We start from the raw sequence: 12,593 nt of genomic DNA, 5'->3' as shown, positions 1-12,593 counted from the left end.
GGCGTAGGTGTAGGTGTAGTCCGTAGCCTACAGACCTCAGACCTCAGTCCTCAGACTTCAACCTTGGAGTCAGGCTCCACCTCCACGGAGGACTTGGACGAGGCTGTCGACATACTCGGCGCAAATGTAGTGGTGGAATCCGGCACGAGCAGCGGCGTTTGTCCCTGTGGCAGTGGTAGTAGTAGTGGTCGCGGCAGTGGTTGTGGTCGCAGTTGCGGTCGTGGTCGTGGCCGTGGTAGTTCCTCCTCCTGTTGCCCCCGAGTCCGATTTCAGGGGGTCAAGATCAGAGTATTCGCTAGAGGCGTTCGCACGCTTCGGGCCGGTGGCGCTGTCGTCATCTTCGTCACCAGTAGTCGCAGCCACCAGACGTGGCCGTTTGGTCGGTCGATTGTGCTGGTCCAAGACGGAGCGGGTTTGTGGCTCGTCGTTTTGGTTCTCGTCGACACGATGGTTATGGTCAGAGTTAGGACCGTCACCCCGTTCTCCATCGTCACCATCTGGCTGGAGAATGACGGTGTATCCGTCAACCTGGCCCACCGCTTGGGTCCTGTGTGCCGAGACTGTAAGGGCAAGCCATGGCGCTTGTTCCGGCGCTGGTAGTCGGGCCGTGCGGGACTGTTTTCTATACCGGGCCGTGCTGGTATTAGCCCAAATCCATTCATTGCTTTCTGGGAGGGGAGGGGTGAAGGAAGGAAAGAGGGGATGCGCTGAAGGAAGGAAAGGAAAGGAAAGGAGAGGAGGGCTGAAGGAAGGAAAGGAAGACGGAGAGGAGGGGATGTGCTGAAGGAATGAAAAAAGACGTCAATGGCAACCGAACATCACATAATTACATACATGATGGCACAGAGAAGGTCCAGCACCCATTGTGCCGAGATCAGCCCTGTCCACGTCATGACCGTGACGGGCTGCTGGGCCCTTGTCTCGTTTGACGTATAGCCACGGCCAGAGACATCAGGGACCTGGTATCGACTGATGAACGGATCGACGTGGTCGGTCGCCTGAACTCGTGGAGACGCTAACGAGAGCATGTCGACGTATTCGAAAAGATCCAGCATTGTCTCTTGCAGCTCTTCAGGAGGGACACTGGACGATGTGGCAGTTGGGGGAGGGGGATGAGAACGTGTCCTTTCTGTCAGGGTCGAGGGTGTCATGATATTCGTGGTCGTGGTTAGGGTCGACGGGATGAGGGCGTTCGGTATTTTCTTCACCGTCGGGGCTACATCATGCATGATTGTAGGGTGGTGTGTTATGATCGGGCCTGTTCAAACCAAAGACAACGTCAGACCCGGAACTGAAAGCTGCGCCGGGGCGTCCGTCCCTGCTTCCACCCAACAGCACAGCACACGAGCACGAGAACCAAGTCGATCAAGTTCAGGAGCGTACCTACCTTTGACATCTGCAGCGTGGTCGTCGTTGAGGTCGAGGAAGAGCCACTGCAAACTACTGTTCAGGACGTTTTTGGCCGCCCACACGAGTCGCTCAAAGCCCTTTTTGCCATGTAGCATCGAGGGGAGACGGAGATTGTACTCGACCACTGTGGGTAGTTAGGGTTAGTTTCAGCCTTGATCATGAAACATAGACATGTCACTGCCGACAGCTGGAACTTACCGTAGCTTGACTTGACGTGTTTGCGTCCTCCGGACCGGACAGGCGTCCCCGGCAGACCGGTGCGTTCGTAGACCTCCTTGGCGAGGTTCAGCCGCAATATGCCTGGAGAAGGCCAGTTAGCATACCGTACTATCTACGAGAGAGCTGGACGGACGCGGGGTGGGGGTATGAGAGAAGATAGACAGGCTGTATGGGTGTGGTGGGCAGTTCTGGCTCTGCGCTCGACTTACCATCCTTGAGTGAGAAGACGTTGTCCACACCGGGTTCTCCTTCGGAGAGCATGAGAACGTTACCTACGACGACCGAGATAGTGTCAGACCGAACCTGGAGACTTGGGCAGAGACAGGCAGAATTGTTATGTCACGTCAAGCCAGGTCAGACCAGACCAACTACAACGCCCAAACTCACCTCGCTTGATGTACTCGGTGAAAAACTCGCCGTCCAGCACATCCTCCAGCTTCATGATCACCTTGACATATCTCACTTTCCTGACCGCAGCCTCGACCGATTGCCAGATGATATGACACAGTTCATCCGGCAGCGCGACCGTGGCTGAGCGAATGAAGCCGACATCTCGAACCGTTCTCCACGGCGACTTTCTGGTCGGGGCTTGGGACGCCGAGACGTATGGCGGCAGCAGGCCGGATGTGACGTGCAGTTTGGGAGTTGGGGCGGGTGATGCGGCGGCAAAGGGGAACAGGGTTTGCATCTTCTCATCCGGCGCGGACAGGAGGGCGACTGGCACCGCAGAGGCGAGAAGTGTGCCGGGAGATATTCCCTGGAACCTGTAATTGTATGAGCATCAGCATCCTCTGCAGTGGGAGACGAGGCTGACAGAGTCACGAGGTGCCAAGACTCAGCCTTGTCTTGGCGGTTCCCAGCCTTGCCGTTGAGGTTCCAGTCAGAAGTTAGAAGAAAGAAGTTGGACATATTACTAACGGAGTACACTACGCCTAGAGAGCCTCGGTGAGACCAAAAGAAAAAAGAGAGCACATATGAGCATGAGCATGAGCATGAGCATGAGGGTAAATATATACTATCGAAAGAACTGAAGGGGTATCTATAACAATGGCTGCATCAGCTAAGGAGATCCAAATCAACACATCGCTAACAACGACCGACACAATGCGCGCTCAAAACTAATGCAGAAATAACATGAACATCAACGGAGCAAAGCCGAGCGAAGCTGGGCTCAGCTCAGTCCCTCCCCAGACTGCCGACTGTATTCGTACAGAGAATAGGCTCAATGGGAGAATGCGTGCCCTCTTCAGCTCGCTCCTGATGCATGCCAAAGCCAAAGCAAATGGACGCCCTGCCGATGCGCTAGGAACGCCGGTCAACCAAAATCACATCTTGTCCAATCGTGTCGGAGGCTCTGGCGGATCCAGAATGCCTGTCCCGCAGGCATCAATCTCCGGTCCTCTGTGCCGGTATTCTTCGGTGGTGGCTTTGGGTCATGTTGAGATATGCGCTTTCAGAAAAGTCCTCCGAGGAAGCTCTTGCGTTTGCTGTCGTTGCGGCCAAGAGCGGGCCGACCGTCCCAGGTTTTCACCGGGACCTCATCGTAGCCGTGTCCGCCATAGCCACGTTCGTCAGCCGGGTCGCGCTCGCGTCGAGACGTCCTTCTTCGTTCCTTCCGTTCCCTTCCTTTCTCTCGCTCGTCGCTGCCGCCGCTGGCACTTTTGCCTTCGCCGCGACGAGATCCCTTTCGTCGAGCACGGTAGTCTGCAATCTCCGCGTCGGTCATGCCGGCGTACTTGTCGTGGTGTCGGCCACTGCGTTTGTGGCCAGTGTCCTCCTCTGCCACGCGCGGTTTCTCCCCACCGGGATCCAGGATGGTCCCTTCCACAGGTGGCACCTCGGGCGGCTCGTCAGCTTGCGAGTTCACCCATGAGCTAGTCTTGTCCGGAGGCGGTGCCGTCCCCTTACCACTCCCGCTTCGGCTCTCATGGTATTCCTCGACCAGGGCGCTAGACTTTTTGCGACCCGACCTGTCCCGGTCCTTGTCTCGGGCCTTGCGCTCTTCTCGGCGACGTCGTCGTTCCTCTTCTTCCGCATAGTATGACCTTCGACGTTCTTCCTTGGACGCCTCCAGAGCGTCCCCTTGCTCGGCCTCCAATTGAGCTCGGAGGCGGCGTCGTTCTTCTCGTCGTCGCTCGGCTTCTGCATTCGCCTCGACTTCCTCCTGACGAAGCCGAGCCTCGTTCGCAGCCCGCCTCGCTCGTTTCTCTTCGCGGCGCCTTTCTTCCTCCTCCTGTTCTTGCCTGGCGCGTTCACGAGCCTTCCGTTGGCGGGCTTCAAGATCGGCCTTTTCCCGCTCTCGCCTCTCCTTGCGTCTTTGCTCGCGCTCCATCCGCTCGGCTTCTTCCATCCGGTCGCGGGCGTCGCGTCTCGCTCTCCGCTCGGCACGACGAGCTTCAACGTCGGCATCGGTATCGGCTGGCGCGTCAGTAGTGAACCCTTCTCCCTCTACGGCACGGGATCGTCTCTTTGCTCGGTCCCTGGTCCGAATCGGCAGATCTTGGTCCTCAGCATCTGTCACGGTATTGCTTCTTATTCTCGGCTTTTCCACCTCAACGCGCTTCGAACCGCCACCGAAAAGCCCGCCAAAAAGCCCACTGGATCTCTTGGACGTGGTATTGCTTCTCTTCAACGGAGGATGGTCCACAAAAGCGAGGTCGTCCGGCCCACTGGTAACCAATGGATCACCGTTGACGAGGTTGTCGACCATAACCACATCGTCGTCGTAAGAAGCATCTTTTTTGTTCTACAAAGTCCGTCAGCCTGTACGTTCAAAACCGAAGTGGGACAAGATGATTTGCACCTACCACTTTCTTTGATTTCGAAGCCTTGGATTTTGAATTCTTGGTCGCTGAAGCGCCATTGACGGCAGGTGGATTGTCGTGGGTGTGGATCATCACCATATCATCATCGTCAATGGGGTATGGATCGGGAACACCTACTCATCGAGCGTCAGTCATGTCCTGCGACTCTTGAAGCTATGGCACTTACCTGACTTGCCTTTCACCGATGGACGACGTGCGACCTTGCTCGGCTTCACACCCATCAGTTTGGCGGCCTTCTCGGTGAGTGGAGGTTCGTCCTCCGGGGGAGGCGAAGCAAGGCCGTCCACTGACTGCCGCCTGGACGAGGGCCGTGAGCTGGCTGCACTGCTTGGCCTTCGAGTGGTTTTTGGCCGCATTGCCGACGGTGGTGGCCCGCCGAACATGAAACTGGAGAACGAGGGGCCTCGGGTGGTCTTGGGCCTCTCAGCCGCCGTCTTTTTCTTGGTCTCTGGGTCAGAACCAGAGGACTTGGATGACTTTTCCGCCTCCTTCTTATCCTCTCGTTCCTTTTCTTTGGGTGTGCGGCTTGATTTCGCCCGGGCCAGCTCAGGCGGCGACTTTTCCTTTTTGGCCGGTGGCGACTTGTCGGCCTCCTTGGGCTTGTCTTTGGCCGACTTCTTGGGAGGAGGTGCGGCCCCCCAAAATCCCCAAGAGGCTGTGGCAGATCGCTCCACTCGCGGCCGCTCTTTCTTGACGGACTTCTTCTCTTCTGGCGGCGGTGTTGGAAGCTCGGAGGGCTGAGGGACTTCGTCCAGTAGGTCCAAGTTCTTCGTGGTCGAGTCCTTTGGGGTGCTGCTCTTGGCTTTGGTGCCTTTCTTCTCAGCAACCTTGGCCTTGGACTGAGGCTTCTGCTTGTCGGGCGAAGATGCTGCCGCCAGGTCGTCTAAATCGAGATCGTCGTGGGCATCATCGTCGCCGAATGCGCCGGGGAAGCTCCCAGGAACCGAGTCTTTCGACTTCTTCTCCTCGGTGACGGCCGGCGCGGCGGTCTTCTTCTTGCCGAGCTTCGAATCAGTCGTGGCGGTCGTCTTTGTCTTGATGGCCGAAGCCTTGTCCTTGGTCGTCTTTTCCTCTTTGGGCGGTGGCGTCTCTTCTGCTGGAGGAGACTTCTTAGTCAGCGCAGTGGTGCCCTTCGACTTCTTTCCGCTGTCTTCTTTGCTGCCGCCTTCCAACGCCTTGATGCGATCTGCCACAGAGGAGCTCAGCTTGCCCTTCGCGGTAGTCGTGGTCATTGCCTTGGAGCTCTTCACAGAAGCTGGTGGCTCGTCAAGATCTAGTCCGAGGTCGAGGTCCTGCGCATGGCTGGCTAGTGGGTCCTCCTCATTGGCCGCCCCCTGTTTGGTAATTTCCTTTTTCGAGTCTATCTCCTTTTTGCCAGCTGTCTTCTTCGACGCTGACGTGCTACCCCAGAAGCCGAAATAGTCGTCCGTGGTCTTCTTGCCGTCGACCTTCTCCTCCTTGTTGGTGCTCGTCTTCTTCACTTTGGTCTTCGAAGCTTTTGCAGCCTCTTCCTCAGCAATCCGTGCGGCTTCAGCTTCTGCTTCAGCTTCAGCCTCTGCAGCCTCTGCAGCCTCGCGAGCCAGCCTTTCTTCCTCTTCTTTCTTGGTCTTTGCCTCCCTCTCCTTTTTGCTCAGTTTGGTCGTCGTCGTCGTCGTCGTTCCGAATCCCCATATGCTGCCCTTTGTGCTTTTCGCTGGAGCTTCCTCGGAAGTCTTCTCAGCGGCTGCGGCAAGTTTAGAAGCAGCGCTCAGTTTCGATGATGCCTTACTCTTGGTTTTTGTCAAGGTCGCCCAAGTGTCACCTCCGACATCATCATCCAGCAGCTCTGTTGCATCAGGCTCGGGCGTCAACCCTTGCGCGGGAGGGCTGGGAGCTGGTGGCGGAGGTTCTTCCTTCGTTTTGGCCTTTTTCCCGCCCTTTTTCTCGTTCCCCTTCACGCCCCAAGAGGCCCAGAGATCATCCTCAACAGGCGTTTCGTTCTTTTCAGCAGGTTTGGGTTCATCAGCCTCAGCAATGCCCTTCTTCTTGCTCTCCTTGGCGGCCTTTTTCTTGTCCTTGGTCGTAGTACCCCAAGATCCCCAATGCTCGTCTTCTTTGTCTTCCGCTGGTTCTGACTTGGGTTCGACGACTTCAGGTTCGGGTTCAGGATCAGGGGATGGTGCTGCAGCCGCCTTTTTCTTCGCCTCCTTCTCCCGCTTCTTTCTCTCCTTGGACGAGAGTCCAATCGTACCCCAAGTGTCTTCTTCCTTAGCGGCGGCAGCTGGCTCAGGCTCGGGCTCTGGAGGCGGAGGCGCGGGTTCTTCGTCAAAATCAGTGAATCCCTTCTTGGATTCTTTCCCTTTCTTCTTCTTGTCTTTCGAAGAAACGGCACCCCAACCTCCCCAGGTATCGGTTTCAGGCTCCGGCTCTGGAGGCGGCGGCGGTGGAGGCTCCTCGTCGATGTCTAGGAAACCCTTCTTTTTGGCCTCTTTCTCCTTTTTTTTCTTGTCCTTTGCCGACATGCCGAACATACCCCAGGTGTCATCTTCCTTTGCCTGAGACTCGGGCTCTGGATCGGGCGGAGGCTCCTCAACAGGCTCGAGAAGCCCTTTCTTTTTGGCCTCCTTCTCTTTCTTCTTCCTTTCTTTCGCGGATAAGCCAAAGCCCCAGGTATCGTCTTCCTTCATTTCAGGCTCGGGGGGTATTACAGCCTCTTCAGCGAGCTCATCGGCTCCTTTCTTCTTGCCTTTCTTGTCTTTGGAGGCTGTGCCCCAAGCCGTCCAGGTATCTTCTTCCTCCACAACTGCAGGCTCTGGTTCCGGAGGTGGCGGAGTAGGCTCTTCAGATGGGATGAGCAGACCCTTCTTCCTGGCCTCCTTCTCTTTCTTTCTCCGGTCCTTCGCTGATAGCTTGGCCCAGCCACTGATATCAGCGTACTTGGGCTCCTCTTTGGCAGGCTCTGGATCAGGCTCTGGATCAGGCTCAGGCTGAAGCTCAGGCTCAGGTTCATCCTCAAATGCTGGCTCTGGAACTGAGGGTTCACTAATCGCGACCTTTCCCTTCTTTCCTTTCTTCTCCTTCTTCCCAAAAGTACTCCAGAGATCGTCGGCTTCGGCTGGAGCCTCGGGGGCAGGCGGAGGGGCAGGCGGCTCTTCTTCGACCAGGGCGCCCTTCTTGCCCTTCTTATCCTTCTTGCTTTTGGTTGTGCCAAACGTGGCCCAGGTGTCTTCAACCACAGGATCGGTCGTGGTCGTTTTGGTTTCTGCGGGAGAACCGACGTCGAAAGAGTTTGAGATATCTTCGATCCCACCCTTCTTTCCCTTCTTGTCTTTCTTCTTGGTGCCCCAAGCTGCAGACATCCAGTCGTCTCCCTCGTCTGCTGCCTTTTCTGGTTCAGCGGAAAGCTCAGGAAGGTCTAGAAGGTCATCATCCAAGCTGCTGAAGCCGCCCTTGCCCTTTTTGTCCTTCTTCCCCGTTCCAAATGCGAAGTCAAAAGCGGCATCGGCGTCTGCAGTATCAAGCAGGGGATCTTTGGTCTCAGGAGCCGGTTCCTCAACGACCCCCTTCTTCCCCTTCTTTTTATCCTTTTTGCTGGTAGTGAAGGCCCATGTGTCCTCTGCAGCTGCTTGTTCTGGCTCAGCCGGGGCGGCAGGCGGGGGAGGAGGGCTTGGATCTTCTTCGGAGAAACCTTTCTTTTTCTTGGTCTTCTTTGAAGTGGTCGTAGCCCAGCCACCCCAGGTGTCCTCCCCTGTGGGCTCGGGGTCGGCTGGGACGGGCGCCTCCTCCTTTTTGTCGTCCATACCTTTCTTCTTCTTATCTTTCTTGTTTACGGTCGAAAACCCCCAGGCATCATCTGCGTCTTTCACAGCGCCACTGTCCCCGTCAAAACTGAACGCGTTGTCGCCCGAATTCAAGTCGCCGAGATCAAAGCCGCTGCTATAAGTCATCGTTTTCTTCTTGGATTTGTTACCAAACGACCAGGGATTGTTGTCCCCAAGCTCCTTAGAGTCCTCTTTCTTCTCACTTGCCTTTTTGGTGGTCACATCTTCGGCTTTCGTCGTGTCGTTGTCGAGAGAACCAAAATCCCACGTTTTCCCCCATGCGCCGAAACCACTGGAATCTTTCTTACTGTCAGAACCGCCGAGGCTGAACTCCAGCCTTGGTGCGGCATCATCAAGGCTAATATCTTGGAAGGCTGACGTTGGCGGCGGATCATCAGCAGCATCGTTGGCGGCCTACATGGTCAGTAGCCTTCAACACGCAGGGTCCGTAGACCTCACCTTTTTATTCTTCTTCTTTTTGTCCTTCTTCGTCGTGAAACCTGTTGTCCAGTCATCGTCTGCCACCGCGTCATTAGTTTCGTCGGCCCAACTGAGAGGATTAGCAGCATTGGCAGCCTCCTCCTCTTCTTTCTTCTTCTTCTCTTCCTCCTCTGCTTGCTTTCTCTTCGCCTCCTCTTCTTCCTCTTGTTTCTTCTTGTTCTTCTTCTTGCTCTTCTTGCTACCACCAAAGTCCCAGTCGTCCTCGTCTCCTCCACCCCCATTGTTATCGTCCCCACCACCTCCAGAACCTCCTCCGGCACTCCCACCATTGTCGCCGCCTCCACCGGTACCATCTCCACCATCGCCGGCAGCATTGCCCTCACCTTCGTTGTCCGATTCGAACCATTTAGCCTGCTGAGCCTTCTGGGCAGCTTTCTTGTTCTTCTTTCCTCTTGTCTGGACCCCGGTAGTGTCGCCAAAGTCTATACTAAGATCCATCCCCGAATTTGACGACTTGGGTTTGCTCGAGGGGAGAGCGGTTCTCGGTAAATCTGGACGGCCGAGGATCTGGACGTGCGCGAGAGGGTCGGACAGCGCGTACGGTGGGAGTTGGTCGTCGGTATTATAGGGCGGTGGCTCCCCTCCATAAGGCGGAGGGCTGTCGCTCAACTGCTGAAACAGAGCTGCGACCAGCGCAAATGCTCTTAGGTAGACATCGTAATTTGGGGGAACAGACTGTGGCTCGTGTCAGGGGTGTGCGAAGGGAGGGAGTGGAAGAGCAACATCGGAGCAAGGCGTGAACAAGAGGCAGAGAGGTGGACAGGAGAGACTGGGGGTCGACGATTGGCGTTAGAATGGAAAGAAATGCCCTGCATACCCGTTGTCCTGGCGTGTTCTTCTCGAGCATGGCGGTGTGCATGCTGAAGTAGCGCCAATCGGCAGTTGGAGACCGTCCGGCCTCCCATGCCTTGCAGAAACGCAAGATCTCGAACTCAGTTTCATCCGTTCCAGTCTTCCACCATTTCGGGGTCCTTGGTCGATGCGACGCGCTCTTTGCGACCTCGCCGACGGGGGACGCGGCTGCGAGAGCCGCCATGCTGTTGTTGAGCAGAGGATTTGTGCAGATAGGACGGGGAGAGCATTTGTCGCGACGGCCGAGACGCGGAAGATGCGTGAGGAGAGGACAAGGGAAGGCGAGGCTGCGTTCTACAGAGCCTCTTCTTGAGCGATAGTACGCAGGATATGAAGCTGAAGCTGAAGGCTGACAGGAGAACTGGGCTGGACAGTGCAGCGTCAGGAGGTCACAAGCAAAGACAGGCAGGCAAACGGCCAGGTGCTGCGATGGCGATTGGGTGTTTGGCGCAGGGGAGTGTGCAACCAGGCCAATGGAGTGGGTGGCGTTCGCAGCCCTCCCCCTTGCAGAACGCTGCCGATCCCACAACAGCCAGTCAAGCCTCCAGCTCGTGCCTACCGAGTCCAGTACGAGTATCCGTATCTCCTATCGCGTCCTCTATCGATACACAGCCGCATTCAGAAACGGGGGGCAAGAAGAAAACGAGCACGATCATGACACTATATCTAATATCTGCCGTGGGCCATCAACACGCAGCGCTGCGGGCACTGTGAAAATTTCTTCCACGCCCAACGATCTTCGGTTCATTGCATCCTCGAATCTGGCGGTGTTGGTTTACAGCGGGCAGTTGGCGAATAACGCGTTGGGCAAAGAGCGTGGGCTTAGGAGGTATGCAGGACACACTGGGCTGTCTGTGTTGATACGCCGGTGTCCTCTTCACCGCCACATTGAGAGGTTACCAGAGCTTCGTTGCTGGTCAAATAGGAGCGAGGCGTATGGCAGATCCCAAGCGGTTGGAGTGTTGACGGCGTGGTGCCAGTGTGTCATTAGGACAGGACAACAACACCAGCAATATGTTTGGTGAGGGTATTGAAGTTCCCAAGCCTATCAAAAGAGCTTGAGGTGCCACCAAACCCCTGCGTCTGGGGAATCAATTGGCTCGCCTCGGGTGGACAGGCTTAGGAGGCCCCTAAGCCCCCAGAAGTCATCCCCAAACGCTGTGGTCGAGGCGTGGACGGGGCTCTTAGGCCCGAGGATGAACCCGCCCGTGCCCGCCACGACTAAGCGTGTTCCGACGAGATGTGTCCGAGAGCTCCCGCATTGCAGTCGTGCTGGTCCACAAGGTAAGAAGCCGTTGTGGCTGTTCAACTTGACCAAGCTCGACGACAGAAGGACGCACTGCTCCGGGTGGCTGCCACAGTCGCTCAAGACCCTTGCACTGGCTATTATAGGGGGTTCCCCTCCGTCTCAGATTCAAAAGCCTGACCACGCCAGACGATGGGTGATGGGTGATGGGTGATGGGTGATGGGCCTTCACAATTGGTCTGAGCACTCGACCAACCACAGCCGATTCATTCCAATGCTGACTGTCAAGAAAGGGAAGAGTTCCGACTGTCTGGTGGTCGACTGGCTCCCTTGAAACCTTAGTGTGTGGTTTCATGGATTGTCGAGGCTGTTTATCCTTGCTCACCACCTATCAGCGTGCAAGGCGCCACTACAGAACACCTGCCCATATGAGCGAGCCTCGTGCCGCAAAGCCATGTATTAATCGTCATCAGAGCTGTAGTCGCCCAAATCTAGTCCGACTGGGGTCACCTTGGGAGGATCCGTCTGAGACTGTGTGGGCGACTTTTTATCTTCGGGCCTTGCATCTGTTGCATTTGTACGATCGGAAGTGAGTGAATTCGGTTGCACCGATGCAGGGCCTTGATCGTCCGTGGGGGACGACAGTTTCCTAGACTTAGGATCCTGTCCAGATTCGCTCTCCTTGTCGCGGCGGCGCTTTTTCTTTTGAGTCACCCACGCAGCCCTACCCACCGGAGCGTCAAGCTTTCCCACTTCGTCGTTTGCCTGCTGGTTCAGAAGAGCTTGTTCAGCCAGGGCACGTTGTTTTCGGAAGGCCTCGAGCTGTTCAGCAGTCTCGTTCTTGACGGCATCCTCCTTGGCTCTGTTTGACTCTAGCACAGAATCAAGAAAGTCGACTTCATCCTCATCCAGAGGACGAAACTGGTTTTTCAAGCGGATGGATTCTTCGAATGCTTCCTGCTTGGCAGCTGGGTTTCAAAAATGCCCCATCGTGTCAGACAAAGTCCATGGAAACGGAGTGCAGGGAATGGTGAGCAGGGAACAGTGGCTTACCTTTGTTTTGTTGCAATACTTCGTACAGGCTCTTGCCTCCTTCCTGTTGACCTCCTTCCGCGGCCTTCACTTTCTTTTGGGCTTCTACTTGTTGTTTTGCCTTTAGCCAAGCGTCGTCTGGTGGTAGTGAATCGACATCTGTACCGGCTGGTACAAATCGTGACATGGTCGGGATATGTAGCCAAAAAAAGGCGGCGAGATGGGGGACCAGGCGCTTTGGATAACCACGTCAAGCACTTCAATTCCGATCCTGGAACCATGCAGCTTGTTGCTGCATGGCGCGGTTAGATTGCACTGTTCCTGTGTTTTGTAGGCTAAACTAGACAAGGCGGGTTGGGTTGTCGACATGGACAGTTCCATCAGAATAAAAAGTTGTCCGCAGAATTCGCTGCAGCCGGTACAAGTTGTTGGAGGAACTCACCACTCGCTGCCACTCCGGTTTGGGTCAAGCTGCGGCCCGGGCTATGGCCTATCCGAGTATTCGGGCCTGCTCTACTGTTGCAGGTAGACTGCGTCACATATTACACAATATCTACATACTGAAGTCGCAGGGCTAACTGGAGTCAACTCCAGCTGCCCATCTATACAGACAGGAGTCTTATGGACAGCCACACTCCAGACAATCTCTGTACAGTGTACGGAGTAGGTAGCCTTAGGAGGCCACCTTAGGCACCTATCGATCATTCA

At 55.9% G+C, this 12,593-nt stretch overlaps 3 protein-coding genes across 3 annotated transcripts; all 3 read right to left on the bottom strand.

Moving 5' to 3' along the window:
- Positions 1 to 69: 69 nt before the first annotated feature.
- Positions 70 to 2,317, bottom strand: A1O3_09673 (uncharacterized protein; the record flags this gene model as incomplete). Its single annotated transcript, XM_007739767.1, has 6 exons — positions 70 to 622; positions 835 to 1,258; positions 1,388 to 1,534; positions 1,609 to 1,710; positions 1,839 to 1,901; positions 2,017 to 2,317. 6 exons carry the CDS (start codon positions 2,315 to 2,317, stop codon positions 70 to 72), a joined length of 1,590 nt encoding a protein of 529 aa, XP_007737957.1.
- A 765-nt stretch (positions 2,318 to 3,082) lies between these two features.
- On the bottom strand, positions 3,083 to 9,791 carry A1O3_09672 (uncharacterized protein; the record flags this gene model as incomplete). The annotated part of the gene is made up of 5 exons (XM_007739766.1): positions 3,083 to 4,375; positions 4,437 to 4,567; positions 4,621 to 8,668; positions 8,714 to 9,430; positions 9,573 to 9,791. 5 exons carry the CDS (start codon positions 9,789 to 9,791, stop codon positions 3,083 to 3,085), a joined length of 6,408 nt encoding a protein of 2,135 aa, XP_007737956.1.
- A 1,521-nt stretch (positions 9,792 to 11,312) lies between these two features.
- Positions 11,313 to 12,072, bottom strand: A1O3_09671 (uncharacterized protein; the record flags this gene model as incomplete). Its single annotated transcript, XM_007739765.1, has 2 exons — positions 11,313 to 11,821; positions 11,907 to 12,072. 2 exons carry the CDS (start codon positions 12,070 to 12,072, stop codon positions 11,313 to 11,315), a joined length of 675 nt encoding a protein of 224 aa, XP_007737955.1.
- Between the last annotated feature and the right edge of the window lie 521 nt (positions 12,073 to 12,593).

This window comes from Capronia epimyces, assembly GCF_000585565.1.
Source record: "Capronia epimyces CBS 606.96 chromosome Unknown aczIQ-supercont1.10, whole genome shotgun sequence".
NCBI classification, from domain to species: domain Eukaryota; kingdom Fungi; phylum Ascomycota; class Eurotiomycetes; order Chaetothyriales; family Herpotrichiellaceae; genus Capronia; species Capronia epimyces.
Note: the sequence above shows the minus strand (reverse complement) of the source record. Positions and strands in the feature narration are given on the sequence as shown.